This window comes from Myotis davidii, unplaced genomic scaffold (genome assembly GCF_000327345.1).
Source record: "Myotis davidii unplaced genomic scaffold, ASM32734v1 scaffold91, whole genome shotgun sequence".
Lineage (NCBI taxonomy): Eukaryota > Metazoa > Chordata > Mammalia > Chiroptera > Vespertilionidae > Myotis > Myotis davidii.
Window position 1 is genome coordinate 136,561 of NW_006283139.1, and position 26,617 is coordinate 163,177.

At 41.4% G+C, this 26,617-nt stretch overlaps 1 protein-coding gene across 1 annotated transcript in view; it reads left to right on the top strand.

The window, feature by feature from the left end:
• CTNNA2 (catenin alpha 2) overlaps window positions 1-26,617 on the top strand; it is a gene marked incomplete at its 5' end in the record, with an annotated part of 880,141 nt that overhangs the window by 133,486 nt on the left and 720,038 nt on the right. The window contains one exon of the mRNA XM_006753455.2: window positions 25,999-26,202. Within this exon, the coding sequence (XP_006753518.2) occupies window positions 25,999-26,202 (204 nt within the window). The remainder of the gene's footprint in view (window positions 1-25,998; window positions 26,203-26,617) is intronic.

Sequence of the window (26,617 nt, forward strand, 5' to 3'; positions counted from 1 at the left end):
CTGGAGGAGGTGGTGCATGAGTAGGAATTAACTTGATGAAGTATGAATGAGTGTTTCTCAGACTGAAAGGACATCAATTGCATATGGAGGCCTAGTGGATAGAGTGTGCATAAATTATTCATCCCATGGGTGGAGCCAGGGCAAGAGGAGAAATCAGGCTAGGTGGGTGAAGTGAGGGCAGATCCTGGAGAGCCTTAGAGGAGTTGCCAGGGGCTGGACTTCAACCTGAGAGCCTTGGGAACGTGCTGGAGAGCTAAGCAGGGAAATGCATGGTCAGATTTCTGTTTTACAAGATTCCTCTGTTCCTTTAATTTGTTCTTTAGATGGCACATATAAGTGAAATCATATAGTATTTGTCTTTCTCTATGACTTATTTCACTTAGTTGAAACCCTCTAGGTCCACCCATTCTGTTGCAAATGATTAAGATTTCATTCTTTATTATGGTCAAGTAATATTCTGCAAACAAAATGGAGACTCATAAACTGATGGTTGCCAGAGGGAGGGGTTTTGGAGGGTTTGGGGCTGGGTAACAAAAGGTGAATGGATTAAGAACTGAAAATTGGTAGTCACAAAATAGTCATGTGGATGTAAAAGCATAGCATAGGGAATGTAGTCAATAATATCTTACCTTGATGTATGGTGTCAGGTGGGTGCTGGAAATATCAGAGGGATCACCTTGTAAAGTATGTGATCGTCTAACTACTATACTGTATAGCTGAAACTAATACAAAATATTACTAAATGTCAGCTGTAATTTAAAAATGAAATTTAAAATAAGAAGGGTCCCTCAGCCACAAGGTAGAGAATAAATTTGAAAGGGTCAAAGCCACAGGGCAGTGAGAGTGAGTAAGGTGAGAAATTATGAATGTCTGAAGTGTGTGCTTGGAGTAGGAATAGGAGGAAGTGGATAAACCTGAACCATATTGAGGGAGTAAAATCAAGAGGCCTGAGGACTTAATTTTTATCTTCATATATCAAAAGAGTTAATGTTTTCTACAGTAAGTTAAGACCATTTTTTTTAAATAATTCCAAGTATGCAGTCTTAGAACTTTCAGTAATTTGTGGGAAGTTGTTTTGTTTTGGGTTTTTTTGCATGATATAACTTTTTTGCATAGAATAGAAGCCTTTTTTCTGGTTCATAGTTCACTTTACATACCCACCAGTATGATTATTAAATGCCTATAAATTATGTAGATATATACTTTAAACATTCTTAATCCAAATTCTACAGCATCTAGCATTTTTCAAATCTAGTTAAAGCTATTTATATTTAATTTACCTCCCAATAGTATTGCTTAGTGTGCTCATTTTACATTTAGAAAAGTAAAAAAAAAATACTTTTATACATATTTTTAAAAAAATAGAAACACATTTCCCAATCTGGTAGATCTGGTAGAATGCAGTATCAATAACAGGGGGTAAGTAGTGCCCCGCAATTATTAGCTCTTCACTGTATCTTCTCAAAATGGACTTCTGAATCTATATGTTCTTTTCCATTCTGGCAGATTAAAGGAATTGCAATTACCTTGTAATGCTTTCCTGCTTGACACAACCAGTGGTGGTATAGCATTCTTTATCATATAGTGACACCTGGTGGCCAAACAGAACATGAAGAAACACTTCAGCAGGTGTCTGTATACTTGTAAACATAGCACAGACGAAGTATATACAATGGGCCCAAACCCAGTTTGTACACTAATGTTATGCAATGAAAGTCACATTAATCCTTTTTGGAAAATTTTCTAGCCCCAGGAAAGTGGTGAAGATAGACACAGATGCAGGTGAGTTTGTAGAAAGAGAAGCACAGATAGGATGGAGAGGTGAGGGAGTCTGCTGACTGAGTGTGGGGCCAGGTCAGCCAGCATCCAGGACAACCAATTACCCAGGCTTCAGAGCCAGCCACGTCCCTTCCAGGTCCTGGTTATCTAGTATCCTTATTTCTTGTCCAGAAATCTTATCCTGGGATATTGGCACCTCCTATATCTTCTTGCTTCCAGACAGCTTTGGCTTTTGTTCTAAATATGTTTTTATTGTTTTCAGAGAGAGACTGAGGGAAAAGGAGAGAGAGAGAGAGAGAGAGAGAGAGAGAGAGAGAGAGAGAGAGAGAGAAAGAAAGAAAGAAAAACATAGATTGGCCACCACCTGCATACACCATGACCAATGGAACCCGCAACCCAGGCATGTGCCCTGAATCGGAACCCTGACTTTTGGTTGTACCTCTTGGTCAACCAACTGAGCCACACCCACCATGACAACTCTGACTTTTGAAGTCAGGAGCATTTTCTGATAATATCATTTACCTTTCTATCATTTTTTTTTTAAAAAAAAATTCCTCCAAGGAAATATCCCAGCACAATTTAATTTTCTCTTTTATATTTCAATCAATAAATATGGAGCTACAGATATAATTAAGCAAATAACAGAATAAGATTTGACATATTATTTTTAAAATTGCAATTCAAATTCTCATTTGTTTGCCTCCCTGTTGTCTTTAATCAAAATTATTACATTTTCAATCTGGTTTTACTTCTTTTTCACAAGGGAAAAAGTAAGCATCTGTATTTTTCCCAATGAGGGTAATATTCTCTTTTGAGAATATTGACAGAGTCTATGAGTCTGAGTTCATCTTTATTTCAGATAATTAGTAGTAACTATAACAGGGAATGGGATGTAATTGATTATCACATATGATAATCATATATCAATATCATGTCATCAATTGATATACAGATATCTAAGTTGTTTAAACATGTGATGGCAGATGCCGTTTGATTATCATTTATTAATTAGTCGTCCTTTAAAATTTAGGAACCACACAAGTTCTTTAATCGAGTGAGCTATTTACTGGTGAGAAATGTGGTTTAGTTAAATGTGTGTCTGCCTCCTTTCTTTTCTGATTTTTTATGTTAGTGGTGCTTGTCTTTAGCCTGTAGGGTTGTATTTTCCCCTTCTCATATGCTTCTCATGGGAAAGTACTTGGTACCCATTTATAAGATGTTACTTTGATTCAGTGGTGAAGTAAACACACACACACACACACATACACACACACACAGACACAGACACACACACACACGTCCTGCCCCTACCTGTAAAACCATTCGATTGAATCAACCAAACTCCTTAATGTTCTTCCCAAACTTCACCTCTGGCAGCATATTCTAGAAACTTTACCTAAACGGATTTAGTCCCATTATTCACTTCCCTAATGTATGTAGTGTAGTCAGAACAAAATGGTATGTGTTCTCTGATATTCTGCTTACTACATACATTCTTTGTGGTAAGGCTTTAGGGAAATGGTTACCCAGAGATGCTTAAGCAGCTGACATAACCAAGGGCTTAAATGAGTCCAGTGCTGGCCCTGTGCTGGTCCTGCTAGTGGACAATGGGCTGCATAGTGTAGGGCAAACATAACAAACTTGTGTTTGAATCAACCACATCCCTCTATGCTTCTGTTTCCTTTTTTAAATATATATTTTTATTGATTTCAGAGAGGAAGGGAGAGGGAGAGATAGAAATATCAATGATGAGAGAGAATCACTGATCAGCTGCTTCCTGCACACCCTCTACTGGGAATCGAACCCACAACCCAGGTCTGTGCCCTTGACCAGAATCAAACCTGGGACCTTTCAGTCTGCAGGCCAATGCTCTATCTGCTGAGCCAAGCCAGCTAGGAATGCTTCTATTTCTTCATCTATAAAATAGGATAATAATAATGACTCCAAGTTTGTAATAATAACCTTATGGGATCCCAGGTGTCTAATGGTAGGCACTCATGAATGTTAGATAATTTTCTCCTTCCTATAGTAACATCTTCCATCCAAAGCCAGCCTTGAAGCTATTCCCTAGAAAAGCCTTTGGGGACAGTTCCTAACTGAAAGATTGTTATTGTCACTAGACAGTGGCTATAGATACCATAATGGTATCTGCTCTCCCTTATCTACCCCCCAGTGCACAAAAACCTGATGAATCTTGAAGTGAGAACTCATAAGGCCACTGCTAACACTAAGTGTGTCAGCTTCTCTGTGGTGTTATTTGGGAATTCTCATTGCTTTAGTAGCTTCTGACGCGGTGAAAACCTTTAGGTTCACGTTAAATATCAAATTTATTCAGGTTTAGTGGTCTCTGAAGATTGCCCCTAGTACATCTGGAAGAAAGAGGAGGGACTGACCGAAAGGGTGGGATGAAAGGTGAAGTGATGGCATAAGTTGGTGTTCCTGCTTCATCTAGGAACCTCGGCATAAAGAAATTTATCATTATTTTTGGTTTTCATCCTCACCTGAGGATATCTTCTCCACTGAGTTTTAGAAAGAGTGGAAGGGAGAGGAGGAGGAGAGAGAGAGAGAGAGAGAGAGAGAGAGAGAGAGAGAGAGAGAGATCAAACAAACACATGGGTTGGTTAACTCCTGCACGTGAACTGATTGGGGCCAGGAATCAAACCCATGGCCCTTAAGTGTGCAGGCCAGTGCTCTAACCACTGGGTATACTGGCCAGGACTACCATTATTTTTTTTAACAACATGATTTCCATAAATGACATATTTCTATTTTCAGTTAATTAGTAAGACATGACACTTGTTTTAAAGAATGTAATGCAAATGATAAGAAAAAATAAAATGATGTGAAATGATGTGAAAAGTAGCATTGTTAAATCCTACTTTTGATTGATACTCAGCTTTTCCATCAATGGTATTCTCTTGAAAACTTCCAGGATCAAACCACTCAGTTGTGACAAAGAGTGGGGCTTCCCCCTGTCCTAGATTGAGGGTGGATTCATAGTTTGTAGACTAGGACATACTCGTATAAGTAGACGGAATAGCTAATACCTGGATGATTCAGAAAGTAAAGATCACTAGCATTAAAAGTCCCCTTGTTACTGTACAGTTCATATTATCTGATTATCTGATTTATAAACCAGAAAGTGATTTCCAGAGACATCAGACATATTGCTGAAAGGCACACAAGTATTCTCATAACCAAGGTAAGAACGCAGGTCTTTTCATTTCAGTAGCATTGAAGAGAATGGTGAAGGAGGTATTATGTTCTCACTCTCTATCAACTCCCTAAAGACACCCCCAGCAATCATGAGTAAAAGAGGTGCAGCTTCAAGACCAGTCCTGTCTCTTTCCCAAATAGGCTCCCTCTCCGAAAACTGCCCTACGAAAAACTTCCAGCACTGGCAATGCTCGATTTCCATGCCTCTGCTTTAGTTGGTCTTCTGAAAGGACCAGAAACACATATGTGCATCTGCTTGTTTGAAAATATCTTACTGTTGTCTTCTGTAACCTTCATCACACTTTTTTTTAAAAGTATATTTTTATTGATTTCAGAGAGGAAGGGTGAGGGAGAGAGAGACAGAAACAGCAATAATGAGAGAGACTCACCAATCAGCTGCCTCATGCACGCCCCCTACTAGGGATCGAGCCCACAATGGGCATATACAGATACGGAATTGAACCAATGACTTCTTGGTTCCTGGGGTTGCCTCTCAGCTGCTGAGCCACACCTGCCTGGGCCCTCACACTTATTAAGCTTTTTCCGATCACTGATGGTCATGTCGGTATTATTTTGCTTTCCTTTCATTTTTTCTTCTTCTTGCTCACATTGACACTAAACCGTCTTTCTAAAACCCATAAATGTCCATGCTTCTCTTCTGCTCTGCTCACACAAATAGTTTAAGCTTCTGTCCGCGGTCCCCACTCACTACAAGGAGATCAGCTGTTGTGTGTGGGCCTGGGCACAGAGGACACCCTTGGTTCTTGAGTTCCAAATAGGACTGTCTTGGTTACTTCTCAGCTTCCCTGGTGCTTGAGCAGGCCTGTGAGCTTTCGGTTCCCCGTAGGTAACGTGGGTCTGAGGTGGCCACTGACGTTTGCTGAGACTTAATGAAAACACTTTGTAGAGCAGCTGACGCAGAGTAAACACTAAATATATGTTAGCCAGGGTGCTGCTGGACAATGGATACTCTTCTATGATCTCTTTGCACTAAAGAAATATTTTTCACCTTGACTTTTATGTTTTGAAAAATGATCTAAATTCACCGTTGTAGTTAATAGAGATCTTTATTTTCAAGATTTGCTATATTGCAAATTCAGTTAAAACTGACCAACTCCTCAAAAGGGACTATCATTTTAGATATTTGCAATGAAAGATAAGTCGTGTCTGGTGGTCAGATTGCCACATCCTTGGAAAAGATTCATTATTGCTGAATACAGTGCCAGGAAATAAGGTATAAGCCATTGTGTAGCAACCAGTCTTTGGCCCCAAACCTTCAAACAAATTGTTTCCCAAATAAATTATTGCTGGTAACTTCCATTTACCATCCGTTTCTTTTGCTAATGTCAATAATCCTAATTCAGCTGTTTGTTCTTTGCTGTCATTTTAAGTCTATTATGCTTTTAGTTCATGACTGTACATTTATAATTATGCAAATACCAGCTGTGCATAGATTAATTTTATCAGAGATTAATTGTTACATATTTTAAGTGGTCATGTCCTAGTGACCACTGTTTACATTTCTAGGTAAGGGTCAATTTATTTAAATCAGCACTTAGAAGGTGTGTTGTGGACAGGGATGGGCGGAGGGGCAAGTGGCCAGATCCTTCATAATGTCCTAGCAGCCTTCCATCTCTGTGTCCGGCCGAATTAAGCTTTGCACTACCTCATAAATTATAGTAAGGAAAGGCTAATTTTCTCATCGGTTAACTGCTGCCAGGCAGGAGTATGACTCTGGGAGATAAACAATAGCCATGGCAAACCCCTCACTTTGTCACTAGTTTCAACTCCTACAGCTCAGCCCTGCTGCCATGTGACGCAGGCCTCACCTGGCTGCCAGGTGCAGAGTGGAGATAAGTGGTGGGAGAGAAGGCAGAGGGTGGGTGGTGTAAGGAGTCTCCGTGGCAAAAAGAACATAGCCCTATCGGATAAAGTGCAACAGCCTAAAGGAATAGAGACCCAGAGGAGCATGCTAACAATTAGCACCTCATACTCAGCACTCCTTTGGGTAAGAAAGCTAACGGCTGCACTTTCTTAGATGGTAAATTGCTCAAAAGGAATAATATTCTGTTTTTCAAGCAATCCCTGATCTGTGATTTTCCACATGGAGCTGCCACGAACAGTAGAAAGTAGCAGCAGTTGCCCATGTTCTTCATGTCTTAATTTCATATTCTTTTGAAATGTGCCCCATTAAAAATTATTTTGTGGTAGCAGTTTTACTTCTGGTGCCTAACAATGGCTGACGCATAGTAAGTTCCCAGTCTTTGTTAATCGAATGAAAGAATGAATGGCAGTATGTGCTGGGTGGCAGATGAGGCAAAATGAGTCCTTCAGTTTACTTGAAGGATTATAATTACGGTCAAAACTTATTTACATTGAAGGGAGAAGAAATAGTGTGGATAGTGCAAAACTACTGATAATAATAACAATAATGACAATAATAAGATAATCTATCTTTTACCTTGCCATGTGCTTTAGCCCTTTGGTTTAAATCAGTGTAGCTTTTACCTTGGATTTTGGAGAACTTAAATAAAGGCCATCAAGGCATCAGTCTTGGAAAGCTGCCTCTGTAGGTTTCACTTCTCAGGTAACTCTTAGCATCTCTTTCCATAAACTACTTCTTCCGTCAAGGTCAATAACTTTATGTTGCTCTATTTTCCCCCACCTCCTTGACCATTATATCTCCCTCTCCTTGGCTTGTTCCTCTTCCCTGCCACCTCAGTATGGCTTTTCTCTAAACTTGTGTCCTTTACCCCATTGGATTCTCTCTAAAAGGGCCATTGTTGGGACCCCAGGTACTGTACATCTTCTCTAGTCCCAGTCTCTCTCCTGAGGCCCAGGCCTGTGTCCAGCTCTATCTGTGCCATGGTAATTTGGATTATTTCTAAGCATCTAAACCAGCCGTGGGCAAACTACGGCCCTCGGTTGAATTTATATTCACACAAACACTCCATCCATGCTTTTGTTCCGGCCCTCTGGTCCAGTTTAAGAACCCATTGTGGCCCTCGAGTCAAAAAGTTTGCCCACCCCTAATCTAAACAGTTCTCAAACTAAAACTAGCATTTTCCCTCTGTTAAGCCTAACCTTTGTTCTCTTTTTATTTCTTGTTTGAGCTCAAGAAACTGCCTTTTTAACGAAGCCATTCAATCTAGAGACTGATCCACTTTTCTCTCCAGTTAATCTTGAAAACCTATGAGTTCGGTTCCTTTTTAGACTCTTGGCTTGGCTCTCTCACCTTCATCTTGATGACTACTGGGTTATTCAGGCCCTTATTTTTTGTTTGGATCACAGCAATAACTTCCTAGCGACTTGCCCCACCCTCCTCCCAACATCTTTCCTCTCTATTCATCATCTCTGCCAGTCTAGCTTTCCCAAAATGCAAGTCAGGTCTTATGTATTACTCACCGTCTTTAGGATAAACTTCCAAGTCCTTACAGTGACATCAAATCATTTCACTGGGCCCTGACTTTCTCTTTCATCTCATATCCTCCTTTTAATCACCTTTCATTTTATGTTCTGCCTTAATTAACTGTCCACTATTCTTAAGATGAACAACTGCTGTTTCATTCACAGGTTGTCTCTCATGGTAGTTCCTCTGGCTGAACTTCCTTCTATCTCTCTTACCTAATATTTTTATGTTCATCCTAGCTGAGGAAGCTAATTCTCCCAATAACTAAGCCACTAATTATTCTATGTTATGATTATGTTTTGTGCATATTAATATTAAACATGTTATTATTTCCACTTTCTGTCTCTTCAGTGTAACACTAGGAGGCGAGAGACCAGACCTCATGCATACTCTTATTGGCATGGTTAACACATAGACATCAAGTTAATGTTTGCTTAATGAATATTAAATGAATATACTCTGCTTTGATCTTCTGGCTATCCAGTGTATGCACCTGTAATTTATTTTTAACCTTCTAGACTGTTGCAAGATGCCAAATCAACTTCTCCAAAATAGACATCCCATGCCTTCATGATCCATTCATTATATTACTAGGTTTTATCAGGCAACCATGATCTTCTTAATTGGCTTAGCCCATTCTATGTTATCCAGTGTTATACAAAGAGTCTCTGTGATTTAAATCATCATCAACAGATATACATCAAAATCCAGAGTTCAGAAGAGAACATGACATCTCATTAAGCACCAAGAATATTTTTCAATCATGCTATGTTTCTTGGAAAGCAATTAACACATTGCACATTATTTCTGTGAGACACAAACTGTTTCTTTCCCATCTTAATTTGCCTGCTTAAAAATAGACGGAGAAAGATAGATGAGTTTACACTCAAGGTGTATGCATTTTCCTTGTGACCAATGAACCAATTTCCTTTTCATATTTGCAGAATATTGGTACAATTATTCTTTCATCAGACATGAAATGTGAGTGTATAACCAGTTGTGGAAACCACCTAGTAATTTATTAGGTTGATAACAGCAATTAAGTCATAATTGCTTCTGAGAAATAGAAATTGACTTTGCATTTTAAATGGATCATTTAACATTCCAAACCAAAGACAGAGTATAAATAATTTCTGGGATAAAAAGTTTGTTTCTCTTGTAAAAGATTTTTAAAAATTCAACCATTGATAATCTAGTAACTAATTATTCAGTTGCTAGCTTATTGGATTCATGTCCTAGTTTCATTCCCCGCCCCCCAGACTACTTTCCATCTTACTCTTTAAGGATGTAATAAGGAAGAGGATTTTAGACAGAAATGGAACATGTTGGTAGGCCCATGGCTTTTCAGATGTAAAAATCATGCTTAGCTTGTTAACCACGCAAAATGGATAGCGTGCCTCATTTGGCCAAGGAGCCATTGTTTACCAACTGTGGTTTAGTCAGACCTTTATATGAGACTTTCAGATGTTTGCGGAATTTTTATTTCTATGACACTGTTCTTTCAATAACACTTCCCTCTTCACACATTCACACTCTGTACTTAAATGCACTCACTGAAAATGCCTGTTGGTTTAGCTTCCCTGGTTTGGAAATTGAAAATAGCTCCCTCTTTCAGATAAATCATGATTAGGATTGTACAGTCGTGTCTCACCAGCCAGAAGAACTGGCTGCCTCGGCTAGTCTGCCTCACACTGAAAGCAGAACCAACTCTCGTCATCCTGATAGATGACGTGCTCCACCCTAAGAATTCTGAGTCTCGGGTCACTGAGCCACATCACATACGAGTGTGGACCAAAATGTACATCTCTAGTTGAAGTGCCACCCACATGCATTTGGCTACAAAGGCTAGGTTCCCTGTGGTGCCCTATTGTTCTCCAGAAGCCATCGGAGAAAGGGACATTTGTGTTCATGACCCCTAAATCTGCTAATCAGCAAATATTTACCAGCTGTTTATATGAGAAGCACTCAGCTGGGTGCCATAAGATATACCAAAGTTTAGGAAAGCATTGTAATTGGTGATTTCCCCTTCTACTTCATTATTCTTCCTCCTCCTCTTTCTCCTGCCTTCTTCTTCTCCCCTTTCTTCCTCTTTTTCTTCTTCTTCTTCTTCTTCTTCTTCTTCTTCTTCTTCTTCTTCTTCTTCTTCTTCTTCTTCTTCTCTCTCTCTCTCTCTCTCTCTCTCTCTCTCTCTCTCTCTCACACACACACACACACACACACACACACACACACACACACACACCAGTAATAATGCTGGGACAAGAGCCAAATGGGTAAGCTAGATGGTAACTGACATTGAGCTCGATAATAGGACTTAATGAAAGAGAGCCTTCTATACAAAGAGTTGAAGTGAGCCTTCCCTGAGTAGGGTCAACATGGGCTTCTGAGAAGCAGCAGGGAGGGAGGTGGTACTGAAATATTCAGTAGAGACAGATTGATGAGACAGTGACTTATGAAGCTCACTGAGGTGGGGTGAGGCAGTCAGAGGCCACTGTGGCTGGAACCAGGGGTTCATGAGGAGAGTCCTGGGAGATGACCTTTGAGAGGCAGGGGCTCCTGTCAGATTACTGAGAATCTTAAAGGTCAGGGATCTTAAGCATGGAGTAAATGGATGTGAGCTTATATTTCTTTAGGCTGTACTTGCTGCAAATGACATCGTAATTCTGAGGTGGGGGTGGTAGTTTCCTCAGCCCAGCCTGCACCCTCTCCAATCCGGGACCCTTTAGGGGATGTCTGACTGCCAGTTTAGGCCCAATCCGCAGTCAGACATCCCTCTCGCAATCCAGGACCTCTGGCTCCTAACTACTTGCCTGCCTACTGCCTTGATTGCCGCCTAACCTCTCCCCTGCTGGCCTGATGGCCCCGAACTACCCTCCCCTGCCAGCCACATGGCCCCCAACTCCCTGGCTGGCCTCATGGCCCCTAACTGCCTTCCCCCGCTGGCCTGATTGCCCCTAAACACCTCTGCCTTGGCCCCCACCACCATGGCTTTGTCCAAAAGGAAGTCAGACAGTCTAATTAGTATATTACCCTTTTATTAGTATAGAATAGATTATAAAAAAGAGCTATTTCAAAGGACTTCATTGTTAATATGTATTGCTTCTATATGTCATATACTATCCTAAGCTCTTTACACAACTTAATTTTTCAGCAACCTTATAGATCAGTGATGGCGAACCTATGACATGCGTGTCAGAGGTGACACATGAGCTCATTTTATGGTTGATTTTTCTTTGTTAAATAGCATTTAAATATATAAAATATAAAAAATATAAATCTTTCTTTTACTATGGTTGCAAATATCAAAAAAAATTTCTATAAGTGACATGGCACCAGAGTTAAGTTAAGGTTAAATGCTGACACGCCGAGCTCAAAAGGTTCGCCATCACTGGTATAGACACTGATACTATTCTTACTGTTCCAGTGAGGAAACCGAAAATGTCTCCTTTAAGCACCCTGCTCAGCTAGAAGTTACAGCTACGAGTTGGAGCTAGAATTCTAATCCAGGCCATCCAACTCTGTACTGTTTCACACCTGGTCCTCGATAATACTGATGCTTGAGTATTCCTCAGTGGTTCTAATTTTTCATGGATGCACTAGACCCTGGTCGGCAAACTGCAGCTCGCGAGCCACATGCAGCTCTTCGGCCCCTTGAGTGTGGCTCTTCCTAAGCCTTAGGAATACCTTAATTAAGTTAATAACAATGCACCTACCTATATAGTTTAAGTTTAAAAAAGTTGCCTCTCAAAAGAAATTTCAGTCGTTGTACTGTTGATATTTGGATCTGTTGACTAATGAGTTTGCCGAACACTGCTAGGAGAATAAAGTGCGATTATAGGTTCCCATGTTTTCCCTGCTTCTATTTTTCCTCCATTGAAGTGAAGGTGCTAGGCTTTGGAGAAAAATGAAGAGTTCATTCTTACACACCTACTTAAGAAGGTGATCGTACCTCCAGCTGTCAAAGCCCAGTGTGCAACCATAGGTACAGAGCTGGGTCTCAGGAGGGTGAGGACTGGACGTGGAACTGGAGTTCTTGTTCACAAGCACGTGATGACTCTGGTGTGTGAGTAGTTGAGGTTCTCAAGAAAGAGGATACCGAGAGAGCTGAGGACAGGGAGCAGGTGTCACAAGCAAGGGGGGCATCCTTGAAAGGATTCATACACACATTTGTGTCTTTCCATAATGCCAGCTGTATTAGGGGAGACCCCCTAATAAGCCAATAGGGTTACACACAAATTACATGAAGAGCTTACATAATAGAGTGAGCAGAGGGAGCATCCAGTGCAAAGTCCTGATCACTGGCCGCATCCAAAATATCAAAGTAGGCAGCTGGAACCAGGTAGCACTCCTACAGGGGAGTGGAAGTCCCACTGGGCTCCGCATGTGACAGCCAAGCTTGAGTGTTGGGTGGTCAGAGCTTTGCGTTCTTCTGGCCCACAGTGGGTGGCGGTCTCACTCAGATTGGTGTCCAGATGGAGTCCTTATCCGAGTGTCCAGACATTCCATTCGGGGTGTTTTAGGCCTATGCCAAGGGCATTTCCATTGCAGCTTACTTCCTCTGTCTCAACTGTTGCTACCTAACAGTTATTGTCATGGCCTTGACTTCATAATGGGTTGTCAAAAGGTGTTCAGAAAGTCAGCTCTGCTCCTGCCTTATACAGCTAGACCTGGAGAAATACCGCCTGCTGGGGGAGATCAAGGAAGAAGAACTGGGGAGGCGATGGAGGAGAAGCTGTCAGAAGGGTACGAGGAGAACCCCTGTACAGCAGGGTCCCCTTAAGCATAGTGAGACGCCCTTTAAGGAGTGGATGTTTTTAAATTGTGTTAAGTAGCACACAGAGGTTAAATAGGATGAAGACTGTGGAATCTCAGAGGGAAGGTGGGGGTGGATGGGTGGGTGGGAAGATATGAACCAAAGGCCTTGTATGCATATATGCATAACCCACGGGCACAGACAATAGGGTGGTGACGGCCTGGGGCAGAGGGCAGGGGCGGGCTATAAGGGGTCCATGGGAGAAAAAAGACATATGTAATACTTTCAGCAATAAAGATTTTTAAAAAATGAAGACTGAATACAAAAAGATGGTCAATAATGTAGAAAATCCAAAGAGAATGGAGTGATGACATGACAGTTTTCTCAGCAGAAGAGTAAAGCAAGTTTCCCTTGCGTGACTCTCTAAAGACTTGATTTGACTGAATACATTTCAGACGCGTGCTTTCTAATTAACCCATAGTGCCGAGCTCAGGGTGAGTGCCTTTGCCCTGCTTTACTGGGATTAGTTGTAAGCTAGTGTCCTTGTCAGAGCTGGAGACTTGCTCAGGAAATGCCCCAGAGCAGCTCAGCAAGGCACACAATGATGAATGAAGGAAGAGGAAGCAGGTTTCAGGTGACACCAGCCAGGAGGCTGTCCTGGGCCTGGTTCCTCATCCAGCACCTTTGTGAGTGGCTGTCTACCTAAATAGCAGGGTCTCCTGTCAAGTGGAATTGATGTGAGCTCAGACATATTTCTCTTTGTTAAAAAAAACCCCAACATTAAATATCAAAGAATAAAAAGTGCTGTATTAATTATCTGGTTATAATCTTTGGCATGTGTTTCCAATTAAACTGAACTGTTTGATTACAAATAATATATTGGATAAATAGCATAATTAGTTTATTTTGAAGCATATACCAAAGATCTAAGAAGTCAATAAGATACTGTGCAATTTTTAAGTTAAGGCAAATCTAAAATGCGGTTAGCATTGTTCTGCAATTTAATAAAAAGTAGGTGATTGAACCTCAACCTCCTCAGTATTTTCCATTGCAAATGTTACCCCCATTAGGCCAGGAGAAACATTTCACATGAAGAAAGAAAGATTCTCGCTGGGAGAGCTGGGCATGGGATGAGAACTATGAAAACGTATCTGTGTTAATTATTGATACACTACAGAGAGAATAATTGTTTAAAACTGAACAGCTAACATGCTTTTGGTTTGGCTACCTCAGTTAATTTTTTTTAAAATCATCTTGATTTATGCTTTTATCTCAGACTTCAGTTTTTAAAATAAGTCTTAGAGCATTCAGAGGCAGAATTATGATTGTGCCTTCTTGTTAGTAGATGTCTTTCATTCTCCATGTTCAGGGCTGTAAAATTCCTTTTTCTTTCTTTTTTCCCTTCTATCTTTAGTCATTTTAATGGGAAACAGAGAGACTGCCTCAGGGGTCACTAGTCAAATATTTTAAACTGGATAAGACATTTCTAAAACACTATAGTGAATAATCAATAGGTATTGCCTGGATTTGGCTTTGTTTATTTTATTTTAGATTGTATCAGTGCAGCAAAATAATACAATAAATGAAATTTAATGCCTTGATCCCACTGGGACTCTGGACCTTTTGTGGTCTATTCTAGGCCATTTCTAAAGACAGTTTGAAGCTCTATGTTAAACCAAAGCTTGAGTGTGTATATATATAATTTCAGAGAGGAAGGGAGAGGGAGAGAGAGAGAGATAGAAACATCAATGATGAGAGAGAATTTTGGACAGAACACAGAAGGACTCTTGAATTGTATACTTGAAAAAGAGAAAGTAAGGAAGGGCTGAAACATAAAACCTACCCAGTTATACTTCCAGACTAGGCAAACTACACAATTTTAATATGCAGCGGTTGACAGAAGGATGGGCTAATGTTAGAGCTGCAAAAGAAAGGAAGTGAAGGTGTGCACAATATTGCCTAATCCTGGGAAAAGCTAAGAATAATTAAAGGATTAATATTCTCTCACCTAAACATGCATTGTTATTTAGGTGTTTTTTTTTTGTTTGTTTGTTTGTTTGTTTTTTTTTGGTCTTTCATTGCTTTAATTGCTCCATATCAGAAGGACATATTCTTTTCGAGGAAGGAGTTTGACTAATGTACCTTCCTTTGAGATTCTTTTTTTAAGATCTTTAAAAAATGAAAGTAAATGACTGGATTAGGGCATGTTGACATTTATTCTTTCTTCTGCTTGTTTGATTCGAAGTAGTTTTGTTGGACAGCAGGTGGCGAGTGTCTGGTGTTTATGAGCTAGAGCAGAATTCATTATTTTCCTCAGTTGCTACCTTGAACTATGAAGTAGTGAAAATCCAGGACACAGTCTCTTACAAGCTGGTCACACACAACGAAGAAACCCACAGGACTTTCTCCTACCATTTGCTTTTTCCCGTGTTATAAGATTAACTTGGAGAAAACAAATGATTACGTTAGTCCATACTCTTTTATCAAATTGTTTTCTTCCTTGTCTTTCTAGACTTTTTGAAAAATTCTTGAGATGACTTAAGTAATTCTCAAAGGAGTTTAACTAATGATTCAAGCCATAAATTCTAATGGTAATAAAGGAGATTTTCTCCCAGTCTAACAAGCAGGTGCTTGGCTACTAAAGGAAAAGACCTTCCCTTTCTTGGCTATTGGGATGCAGATGGTTAATTCCTAGCCAAAGAAAGACTAAGATACATTTGTTTTCTGTCATGGTGTATTAATTCCTGCCGACCAGTTTGAAACAGGTGAGAAGGTTTAAAAAGAGGATAAAGTAGGGGTTTGGAGCATTCATTCCTGGTCGTTGTTCACTTTACTACAATATCTAAAAGTGTGAATGAATCATGTGCTACTGCTGTTTCAGTGTTTATCCGGGGGGGAGAGAGGGTAATGTCCAGCCCAGGGGTCGTATAAGGCAGTGATGGTGAACCTTTTGCGCTCGGCGTGTCAGCATTTTGAAAAACCCTAACTTAACTCTGGTGCCGTGTCACATATAGAAATTTTTTGATATTTGCAACCATAGTAAAACAAAGACTTATATTTTTGATATTTATTTTATATATTTAAATGCCATTTAACAAAGAAAAATCAACCCAAAAAATGAGTTCGCGTGTCACCTCTGACACGCGTGTCATAGGTTGGCCATCACTGGTATAAGGCCTGAGAAATCATTTGGTCTGGCCCTAAGGCATTAGGGGTGAGTTAATTAATGTTTGACCAGATACAGCAGCTGATTTTTAGGTTGATAATTGAGTGTGGCCCTGAATGATGTTGTAAATATCCAGAAAGGTGCGGAGGAAGACGGTGTGGTGTGTGGCTGATCGCAGCTCCTGGAGCTGGGGGCCTGCTTCCCAGCGCTAGCTCTGTCCTTTGCTCTGGCTGTGAGCCTGGACAGTCCACTCACCGCTCTGAGGACCTTCCGTCCTGTTTCTAATTGGCATCCTTGTGTGTTGGGTTTTGTTTTGTACTTTCTGTTACGGTAACTTTGGTCCTCCAATTTGGTATTCCTTGTGTATATGAAGACAATTGATTTCACACATGATATAAGTGCCTTCATAGGGAAAAAAGCTTTTAATTTGTAGTTCGTTCTTTCTTTCTTTCTCTCTCTCCCTTTCTTTCTTTCTTTCTTTCTTTCTTTCTTTCTTTCTTTCTTTCTTTCTTTCTTTCTTTCTTTCTTTCTTTCTGTTAATTCTCATTTCCCCCCCAAGTAAACAGTTGCAACACCTGCAATCAGAAATAGTCAGCCTTTGGTATCCCCAGGAGATGGTTCCAGGGCCCCCGTGGGTACCAGAATCCATGGTGCTCAAGTGCTTTATATAAAATGGTGAAGAGTAGTGCAGACATTCGGCCTCCTGCATCCACGGATTTCCAACTTTGGAAAAATAGTTTTAGATGTTGGTTTGGTAGAATATGCAGGTGCTAAACCACTGGAAACAGAGAGCCAACTACATATATATATATATTTAAATCTATGTGCAAGTGGACCCATTCAGGGTCAACTCTAGTTTTACGTTCTTTTTTATTGAATTTATTGGGGTGATATTGGTTAATAAAATTATATAGGTTTCAAGTGTTCCGGTCTATATCATCTGTATATTGTAGTTTTATCTTCTTTCTAATTTTAGTACCATTTAATTCTTTCTCTTTTCTAGTGTTTTCTAGAACCTTCAAAGAAAATATTATATGAGTTTTTTATGAATTAGAAAATATATTTTTTAAATTTTTAAATTGCTTTCAGAAAGGAAGGGAGAGAGAGATAGAAACATCAATGATGAAAAGCACTGATCAGCCACTTCCTGCACACCCCACAGTGGGCATTGAGCCTGCAACCAGGCATGTGCCCTGATCGGTAATCAAAGCCATGACCTCCTAGTTCATAGGTTGAGGCTTAACTATTGAGCCATGCTGGCTGGGCAGAAAATAATTTGTTTTATCCCAATATTAGCTAGATTGCTTCTGTTACTTTCCACTGAACCTGATGTGGCTTTTGGATGACGATATTTATAACTACATACTGTACTCATATACACAGGCCCACAATTTATTGCTAGTAACTTTCTAGTAAAAAATTCCATTAATAAAAATTTTCAGTTTTGGTCTTATTTACCCTTTTTGTAGAATTCCCTGCTGTTCTCCCTTGTCACCTATGGCCATACAACCTCCTGGGGCTAGTCAGATCTCTCTGACCATTCTTTACAGTGTCATTGGATGGTTCTTTCTCTTTTATACATTGAGGGTTTTCCAGTGTTGTCTCTTGGACTCACTATTCTTCTCATTCTGTAATTTCTCCCTGAGCATCATATCTATTTTCAGGCCTTTCAGTTCTGCATTTATTCTGATGATCCTAAATCTTTATACCTGATGTGTTTTTATGCACTTATAATTAACTTCCCACCAGCCTTTTCAACTTAAATGAATCACAGGCATTTTAAACCTACTCTGCATCTATCACACTTGTTTAAGGTCAGCAAATGTTTTCCTAAAGGGCCAGTAATAAATAATGCAAGCTTTGTGGGCCATACAGTCTCTGTCCTAACTTCCATTCTGCCATTGTGGTGTAAAGAGCCACAGCCAGTATGCAAATGAACGGGTCTGCATTCTAATAAAAATTTAATTACAGAGTAGAAGGCTGACATGCAGGGTGTAGCTTGCTGATGCCTGCATTGTTGATGGTGCTTATGCTTGGAATTTAGGTTTTATCTTTGACTTCTTCATCCTCACAGCCTGCACATCTCTAAATTTTGCAGACAACATTCTAAAAGTGTCCCAATATGTGCCCTAAACAAACACAATCTTGTACTCTTTTCATGTTTCTTCTGGGTTCTGGAGGCTTGGTAATGCCTTCCCTGCCTTCTACTTCTAGTCCGGCTGCCTTCCCCAATGTCCCGAGGAAAACCTCTAAAACCAAACAGGATTATACCACTCCTATTTCTTTAAAATACTCTTAATTGTCTAAAGCAGTGGTTCTCAACCTGTGGGTCGCGACCCCTTTGAGGCTTGAACCACCCTTTCACAGGGGTCACCTAAGACCATCGGAAAACACATATATAATTACTTATTGTTTTGTGATTAATCACTATGATTTAATTATGTTCAATTTGTAACAATGAAATTCGGAGTCACCACAACATGAGGAACTGTATTAAAGGGTCGTGGCATTAGGCAGGTTGAGAACCACTGGTCTAAAGGGATGTTCACAAAGTGAAGGCTTCCTAGCTGGCATAGAAGTCTGCTAATCATGGCTGTTGGTCTCCTCACCGACATTGTTTCTTTTTCCTTTTTTTGTCCCTTCAGATCCTTGGAGAAGCAAATTCCGGGGTAAATGGGGTTAGACATGTAGGAGGAATTCCCCATGAAAGGAAAAGTGGGAGAGAACCAGCAGAAATAGCCCGAGAGAGCTTGTTGACTGCAGTGCGGGCCAAACACTTGTGAAAGGCGAGCAAGAAAGAAGGGATTGAGTGGGAAGCGCCTCAGCACAGTTTTGAGAAGGCCTCGGTCAGGCCAGTGGGATGTGCAGAGCAGGAGCCGAGTTTGCCTGTTGGAGAAGTCTCCATGGGGCAGGAATGGCCTGCATGTGCTCAGGGATTAACAGGGGCTGCCTGGGGGCAAGTGTGACTCCTTGTGAAAATGTCATGCATCTACAAGTCCAGCAGATGGAGAAGGTCAGGGAATTACTCAAGTAGAAGATTCTCTCCAAGGAGAGTTGCTTGGGGAACCTCCATGGCACCATACTCATGGCTTCACACTTTGCAATTCAGCCTCTGTAAACCTCTTGTAATACTCTACTTCTATAGTGTTGTCTCTCAGAGATCCCCGCACTGGCCTCCACTTCCTGTTCTGTCTTCATTGCCTCTTCCTGCTCATGACTATGCTTGGCCAACTGTTCTTTACTCTTGGAATCTTAACTGAGGAGTAATTGTCTCCAGAACAATTTTTTTACCTCCCACCTCCCAACTGTGCAAATTGCAATTACTCAGCCATTTCTTTTTTTTTTTTAAATATATTCTACGGATGTTTTACAGAGAGGAAGGGAGAGGGATAGAAAGTTTGAAACATCGATGAGAGAGAAACATCAATCAGCTGCCTCCTGCACACCCCCTCCTGGGGATGTGCCCGCAACCAAGGTATATGCCCTTGACCGGAATCGAACCTGGGACCCTTCAGTCTGCAGGCCGACACTCTAGCCACTGAGCCAAACTGGTTAGGTCAACTCAGCCATTTCTTAACATCATCGGTATATTTTCCAAATTACAATTGGCTGTATGTGTTCCCGGTTTTGACTAGACAGTGAACATTTAGAAATAAAGGATGATTCATTCTCTGTCTTCAAGACATCCATAGTAACTGGTACCCATTTGTTGAATTAATGGCTGTACTTTCTATTATCCATTTGAAGGGCAAGATGATCCAGATGATGAACAAGAAGACAGTATGAAAGATGGTACTTATGTCATTTTGTTTGGTTTAAGAGAGTTTCATAGCTTTTTAAGTAATAAATATATATTTGTAATTCTGATTAATTAGGCTCATCTCCACTGAATGTGTGCAGTTTGATACAGTGGGAGGCACATTGGGCTTCATGTCAAAAGGCTTGTGTGCAAATCCTGATGTCCTCATTTCTAGGCTGTATGACCATGAGAGAACATCCTGGCATCATTTGCCACTTCAATGAGATGGGGATAGTAATATTGAGGACTCAGAATGGTGGACCTAGCACGCTGTTTGTACTGCATTCAACTTCTTGCTTTTTGCAGAGGTCTGCCTGCTGCCTTCAGTTGTATCAGGGCCTGAGACAAGCATAACTCAATGTTCTGTGATTGTTCTGAACTCTTAGGTCATATAACTCTTTGCGGAGAGAACGGGTGATAGGTGTGATTTAACAATTGCACCTCCTGACAATTGCTTGTGCAGTGAGTACAGGTAAATGTATTATTCTGAGAAGTAGTTTTGAACTGTATGGTCTACTGATTTATTTCAAGGTAAAATTCTTATAGAGTTCAACAAGGGAAATAATGGGAAATCAGTTATGTAGGACTAGAGAGACCATTACAGGGCTGACTTGATGTCAGAATAGAATCCCAGCTTTCTTTGCGTGGGTAGGAATAATTGAGGCTGCTTTCTTTAAGGCCATGCTTTCCAGTTGCCACTCCATAAATTGTAAGAATGAAAACAGTAATTTTTTAAAAGTAAAGATGTTGCTAAAATATAAGTAAAATTACAAAACACAAAATAGGCAGGTCAAAAAAGCAGAATGAAAACAGACAAGATAAAAATATATTAAAGTAAGTCTTATTTTATAAAAAGAAAAAGATAATGTAAGAAATGTAGGCCCACAATTTTCAAATGAAGTAACCTGACAATATAAGATGGAACTGAGAAATCAAAAAGATTAAACAACTTAAGGAGTTTTAAGAATGCAAACAAGAGACCTAGATATTGAAAATGTACAATCTCTGTGGATTAAAATAAGTCAGTACAGCATCAAATCCTCTCGCAGGAGCACCGTTGCCATGAAGGAGAGGCAGGGAGCCTTGGCCCGTCCTTTCTGTTTGGTGCCTGCAGTCTCCTCAGTGACCAGGGAAGGGAGTTTTGATCAGGGAGGGATGCGGCTGCTGCTTCGCCCGTTCCCGCCAGTAGAGGGCAGCCGCACAGAGGCGAGGCCAGGCTGAGCTGATTCCGGGAAAGGAGGGGATGTTGGCTGATCTCAAAGGATCCTGAAGTGTGGTCGCAAAGAGAACCTAATGAGGTGTTTATTTTGTAAGTCACTTCTGAATACTCTGCTTTGGCTTTTGTTCTCTGTATATCTTACTCAGGATTGGGTTTAGGAGTTTATTTGTTTTTCTACTAATTTAGCAACTGTAATCTTTTCCTCTAAGCTCCTGGCTTCATTTAGTTCTTCTAGTTGCCTGACTGTTTTCTTGTTCTTTTCTCATATCCTAAAGCCTGTTTGAGATCTGGCAAGTTCTCTGAACACGCATACACACACCAACATCCCATATGCCCTCTCATACAAGGCACCCTCACACTTCCCCCTTTACCCATTACACACAACGCAGACCCACCCACTTATAGGTGAATACACATAGGTGATCCATACCCCCACACAGACAGAAACTCTCTCTCTCTCTCTCTCTCTCTCTCTCTCTTACAGAGAGGAATCTTTATGCCTTCACTCTCCCCGGAGTGGCTTCTCCCCTCTAGACTTTCCCATCCATCATTGTAAAACTCCCCATCTCCAGCACAGACATAGATTGGAATATTGTAAATTTATTGTTTCTTTTCCAGGGAGAATTTTTAAAAAGCTTTCCCCCTGTGATCTGTAAATAATTAATAACTCCATTAGAAATGTGATGAACAGTGTAACTTTTATGCAGAGATTTTTATGCCCAGTGTTTCAGTGCATTTACTTTCCTGACTGCCCCCGTGCCAGGCAGGTGGGAAGCTCATTCCTCTGACACAGCAAGTTCTCTCTCGCAACATTTCCCAAAGTGTGTTCCTTAGGTTCTCCCTGATAGTGCATGCATTTTATTTTTTTAAATCTATTTATTTTTTAAAATGTATTTTTATTGACTTCAGAGAGGAAGGGAGAGGGAGAGAGAGATAGGAACATCATTGATTAGATATAATCACTGATTAGCTGCCTCTTGCACACCTCACCCTGGGAATCAAGTTCACAACCTGGGTATATGCCCTGCCTGGGAATCAAACCGTGAATTCCTGGTTCATAGGTCAAGCTCAACCCCTGAGGCACACTGGCCAGGCAGTGCATGCATTTTAAAGTGCATGCATCTTTACACTCAAGTAGGTTTGAGGAATGGTACAGTAAACTGACTTCTGTAATGCAGAGCTCCCCAAAGCATTTCATGTGATAATGTGCTCCGGGCCACGCAAGATCTCCAATGCATATTTGGTACAAAAACTTATTTTTTCAACAAAACATTACATCTCTAAGCTCAGTGTTCCATGGAAAATAATTTAGGAAATAATGTTCTAATGGCGGTAGTACATTTACCTCTATTCTGCAGAGAAACTGTCTTACAGATGCCCTCATTGGAGAGTCCAAATTTACCTCAGTGTTTTTTCATCAGACTGGCACTTCTTTATATTTTTTGGTCCAAAATATAATAAGCAGCCAATATATGGTTCTTTAGGGTCTCCTAAAAACCTCAAAACTGAATAAATAATTTTTATTATGCTTTATAGTAATATGAGTTTCTGTAAGAGAGTTCTTTGAAAATCAGTAACCTTTATAAAAGACCTTTATTAATTATGTTTTATTCAAGTGTAGTTTATTTTTATTTTTAGAAAGAGTGGAAAAGAGAGAGGAGGGGGAGAGAAAGAGTGATGGGGGAAGAGAGAGAAACATCAATGTGAGATACATCAACTGGTTGCCTCCCGCACGTGCCTCCACCGGGGCTGGGGAACATGCAACTGAGGTACATGTCCCTAGGAGTCGAACCCACAATCCCTTGGTCCATGGGCCAATGCTCCAACCACTGAGCCAAACAAGCCAGAGCCAAGTGTATCTTTAGTTAGAATAACAGTACTTGTGCATATTACATGGTAATTAAAAGTATCATGAATGCAGCAACTGAAAAGCAGTAGAAATGAAGACAGAGTGAGTGAGAATGAGGCAGAATTCTAAAGGTTCCTACTGGGAAGAGTCCTTGCAGATGCAGCTCTTGTACAGACAGCAGGTGTGGTGGGAGCACTATGCTCCCTTCAGCTTTCCCTTGGGAATCTCAGCTGTAGTGATTTACCCTGCAGACATCCACTGTCCCGAGGCCTTCCATGGTTTGTTAGAATATTTGGAAGTTTACTAGGGCACAAGAGACAGGGTCTGAGTAACAGTATTCTGAGTTCAGTAAAATTCATCATCTTTGAAAGATCCAAGAGAGTGCAAATGTGAAGATGGTCTTCATGCCAAAACCTGCCGCAGAACAGCTTCCCTCCTGCTTGCATGGCTTCGTGCATTGGCCCTCTCACCTGAAGAGGGAACTTTGACCAATAAGTAATTTCCTAGAAAATCCAAGATTCCAGTAGACCTGGCCTGGGCTGTGTTTAGTGGGTGCTTCTTTTTTCTAAGTTGCCACCTGCTTGAACTCATTCCTCAGGAGTTCATAGTCTTTGTGCTGAAGAGAGCTCTCTGTTATGGAGATTTACATTTTACCAGGAATTAGAGACTCAGATGCCTCAAGCACAACTTCCAGGAAATAACTTAGGGTGCTCTGGAGAGGTAAGGCCAGCCTTCCGAGAGCACAGAATCCAGACTGTAAAGACTAAGCAGTTATTTTATATTGCATTTGGAAAAAAAAATCACACAAGTGTCTTTTACTCTCTCCACTCTCTTTTTAGCACTAAGCACTCTAGTAAGTGCACATAGCAGGTACTGAGCAAAGGTATGGCTACCGACTCTCAGTTTCTTTTCTATTATACAAGAGGCCCGATGCACGAAATATATGCATGAGTAGGGTCCCTAGGCCTGGCCAGTGATTGGGGCCGATCTGTGGGGCAACCAGCAGGGCAATTGGGAGGCCCCCACTGGCACCTGCCTTGGCCAGCCTAGGCCTACAGGCTGGGGGCAGCTCCTGCATTGAGCATCTGCCCCCTGGTGGTCAGTGCACATCATAGTGACCGGTTGTTCCACTGTTCAGTGGATTTGTATATTAGGCTTTTATTATATAGAATTTGTAGGTAAGGTAAATAGTTTCATATATATGTAATATACGTGAGAATATACATATATAAATTTACATATATATATGTAAATTTGATGAATATTTAAGGGATAATGAACATCAAAGGAAACAGTAATGGAATGGCAATCCCACCATAGATCCTAGGACTGGAAGACCATTTTCTCCATCACCGCTATGCTGGTCCTTGGACCTCTGAGTGTGCTCATCCAGTGAAGATGAGCATATTCCTCCTGCAGCAGGCCATTCCACTTCGGTGACCCTTGTTCCTTGTTTTGAGCAGAAAGGTGGTCCCTGGTGGAACCAGGGAACCATTGGACAAAGTCAGCATTCCTCCATTTCATGCCATTACATATCATACACTTCCTCAGTCTCTACTCCTCGATCGGCAGAGAGTGATATTCAGGTTGTGCTCCTATCCCTCTGGCTGTGTTTTCTACTTCCTTGGTTCTTCTCCTTCAGCAGACCCTTGGAAATTGGTATTAACTGGGCCTTCTTTGGCCTGCTCCTCTTGTTCTATTTGCTTTACTAGTAAGCCATTTGCTACCTTCTGCCCAAATCTCCCGGGCAATTCCCAGCTACTTATTCAGGCTTATACATCTCCTGAATTCTGGGTGCATATTTCTGTCCATTTCTGGACATCTCTATCTACACATTCCAGACTCATCAAGGGCAAAGCTAAGCTGAAATCCTCTATGACACCTTCCTTTAAGGCAGTGGTTCTCAACCTTCCTAATGCCGCGACCCTTTAATACAGTTCCTCATGTTGTGGTGACCCCCAACCATAAAATTATTTTCATTGCTACTTCATAACTGTAATGTTGCTACTGTTATGAATCATATTATAAATATCTGATATGCAGGATGTATTTAGGCGATCCCTGTGAAAGGGTCGTTCGACCCCCAAAGGGGTCTCGACCCACAGGTTGAGAAACACTGCTTTAAGGTAACATCTCTATTTCCCCCTTTAAGCTTCTTCAGAACATGTTAGTATCTCTGTCAGGGCTCTGTCAGTTAACTGTGACAAATAACACACACACACACACACACACACACACACCCTTTTGTTGAGCACTAGCTTTTTACACAAAAGGTATTAGTTCCTAGAGGAACGCACCCTGTGCCGAATGTGCCTATTGGATGCTGTTTGCCCAGGTTTCCAAAGGCATCTGCCATAGGGAGCTCCACTTCTTAGAAGGCGGTGCGATGTGTACAGCAGTCACCAGATGCATCCCAACTTGTTAGTTACATATCATGTTCTTGCTCCGGGGCCCTCACATCTTCCCCTGTCCCCCAAGAGCTGCATGAAATGGCCTTTCCTTGAAGGCTACACATTTTTTAAAAAATGCCAAGCCACTGTCCCCATCTCATTTGAAAATGTCACTTGAGATAGCCTTTGCCAAGAACACATGCGTCAAACAATGTTTCTCCCCGGGGATTAGATTTAGGGCACGCCGCCTTCCAGAAAGCTGCTACTTTGTCAAGGCCACCTGCGGATTTGTCCAGGGGACCGGCTTCTTCTCCACAGAGAGTCCCGTCCCGGCCTCAGATATTTCTGGTGCAGAGAACAGGGGGCAAAGGCAGCCGCTCTCCTCGGCTGATTATTTCTCTTACTGTCCTGCTTCCAGAATAAGATCATCCTGGACCCCATGACGTTCAGCGAGGCCAGGTTCCGGCCGTCCCTGGAGGAGAGGCTGGAGAGCATCATCAGCGGGGCCGCGCTCATGGCCGACTCCTCCTGCACCCGGGACGACCGGCGGGAGCGGATCGTGGCCGAGTGCAACGCGGTGCGCCAGGCGCTCCAGGACCTGCTCAGCGAGTACATGAACAACGTAAGTCCATGGCCACCCGCGCTCACGTCGCGGGGGCCTCCCGTGCGCGATCTGGTGGCTCTTGGAAAGCAGGCACAGCGTGAACAGAGGACAGGTGCTCCCCAAAGGTAGTCGGGGGAAGCCAGAGAACGGCTCTGGGGGCGCCTGATGTCCTCTCAAGATGCATTTTGGTATGGAAGCGATTAGTGAAGAAGAAAATCATTTTAGGGAAACTGGCTTTTTCCTTGAGTGAGTTCTGGGCTCCTGTAGTGTCTGGCCTTTGATTGAGGCAAAGCTTCCGTTGGTGAAAGCAGATGGTTGATGGAAAGCACCAAAGAGACCCTGGTGTCCTCTTTTACAAAAAACACGGTCAAAGCTAAGGATAGCCACCGATGCTAATCTTCCATCCTAAGAGGCATTAATAGGTGTCATAGGG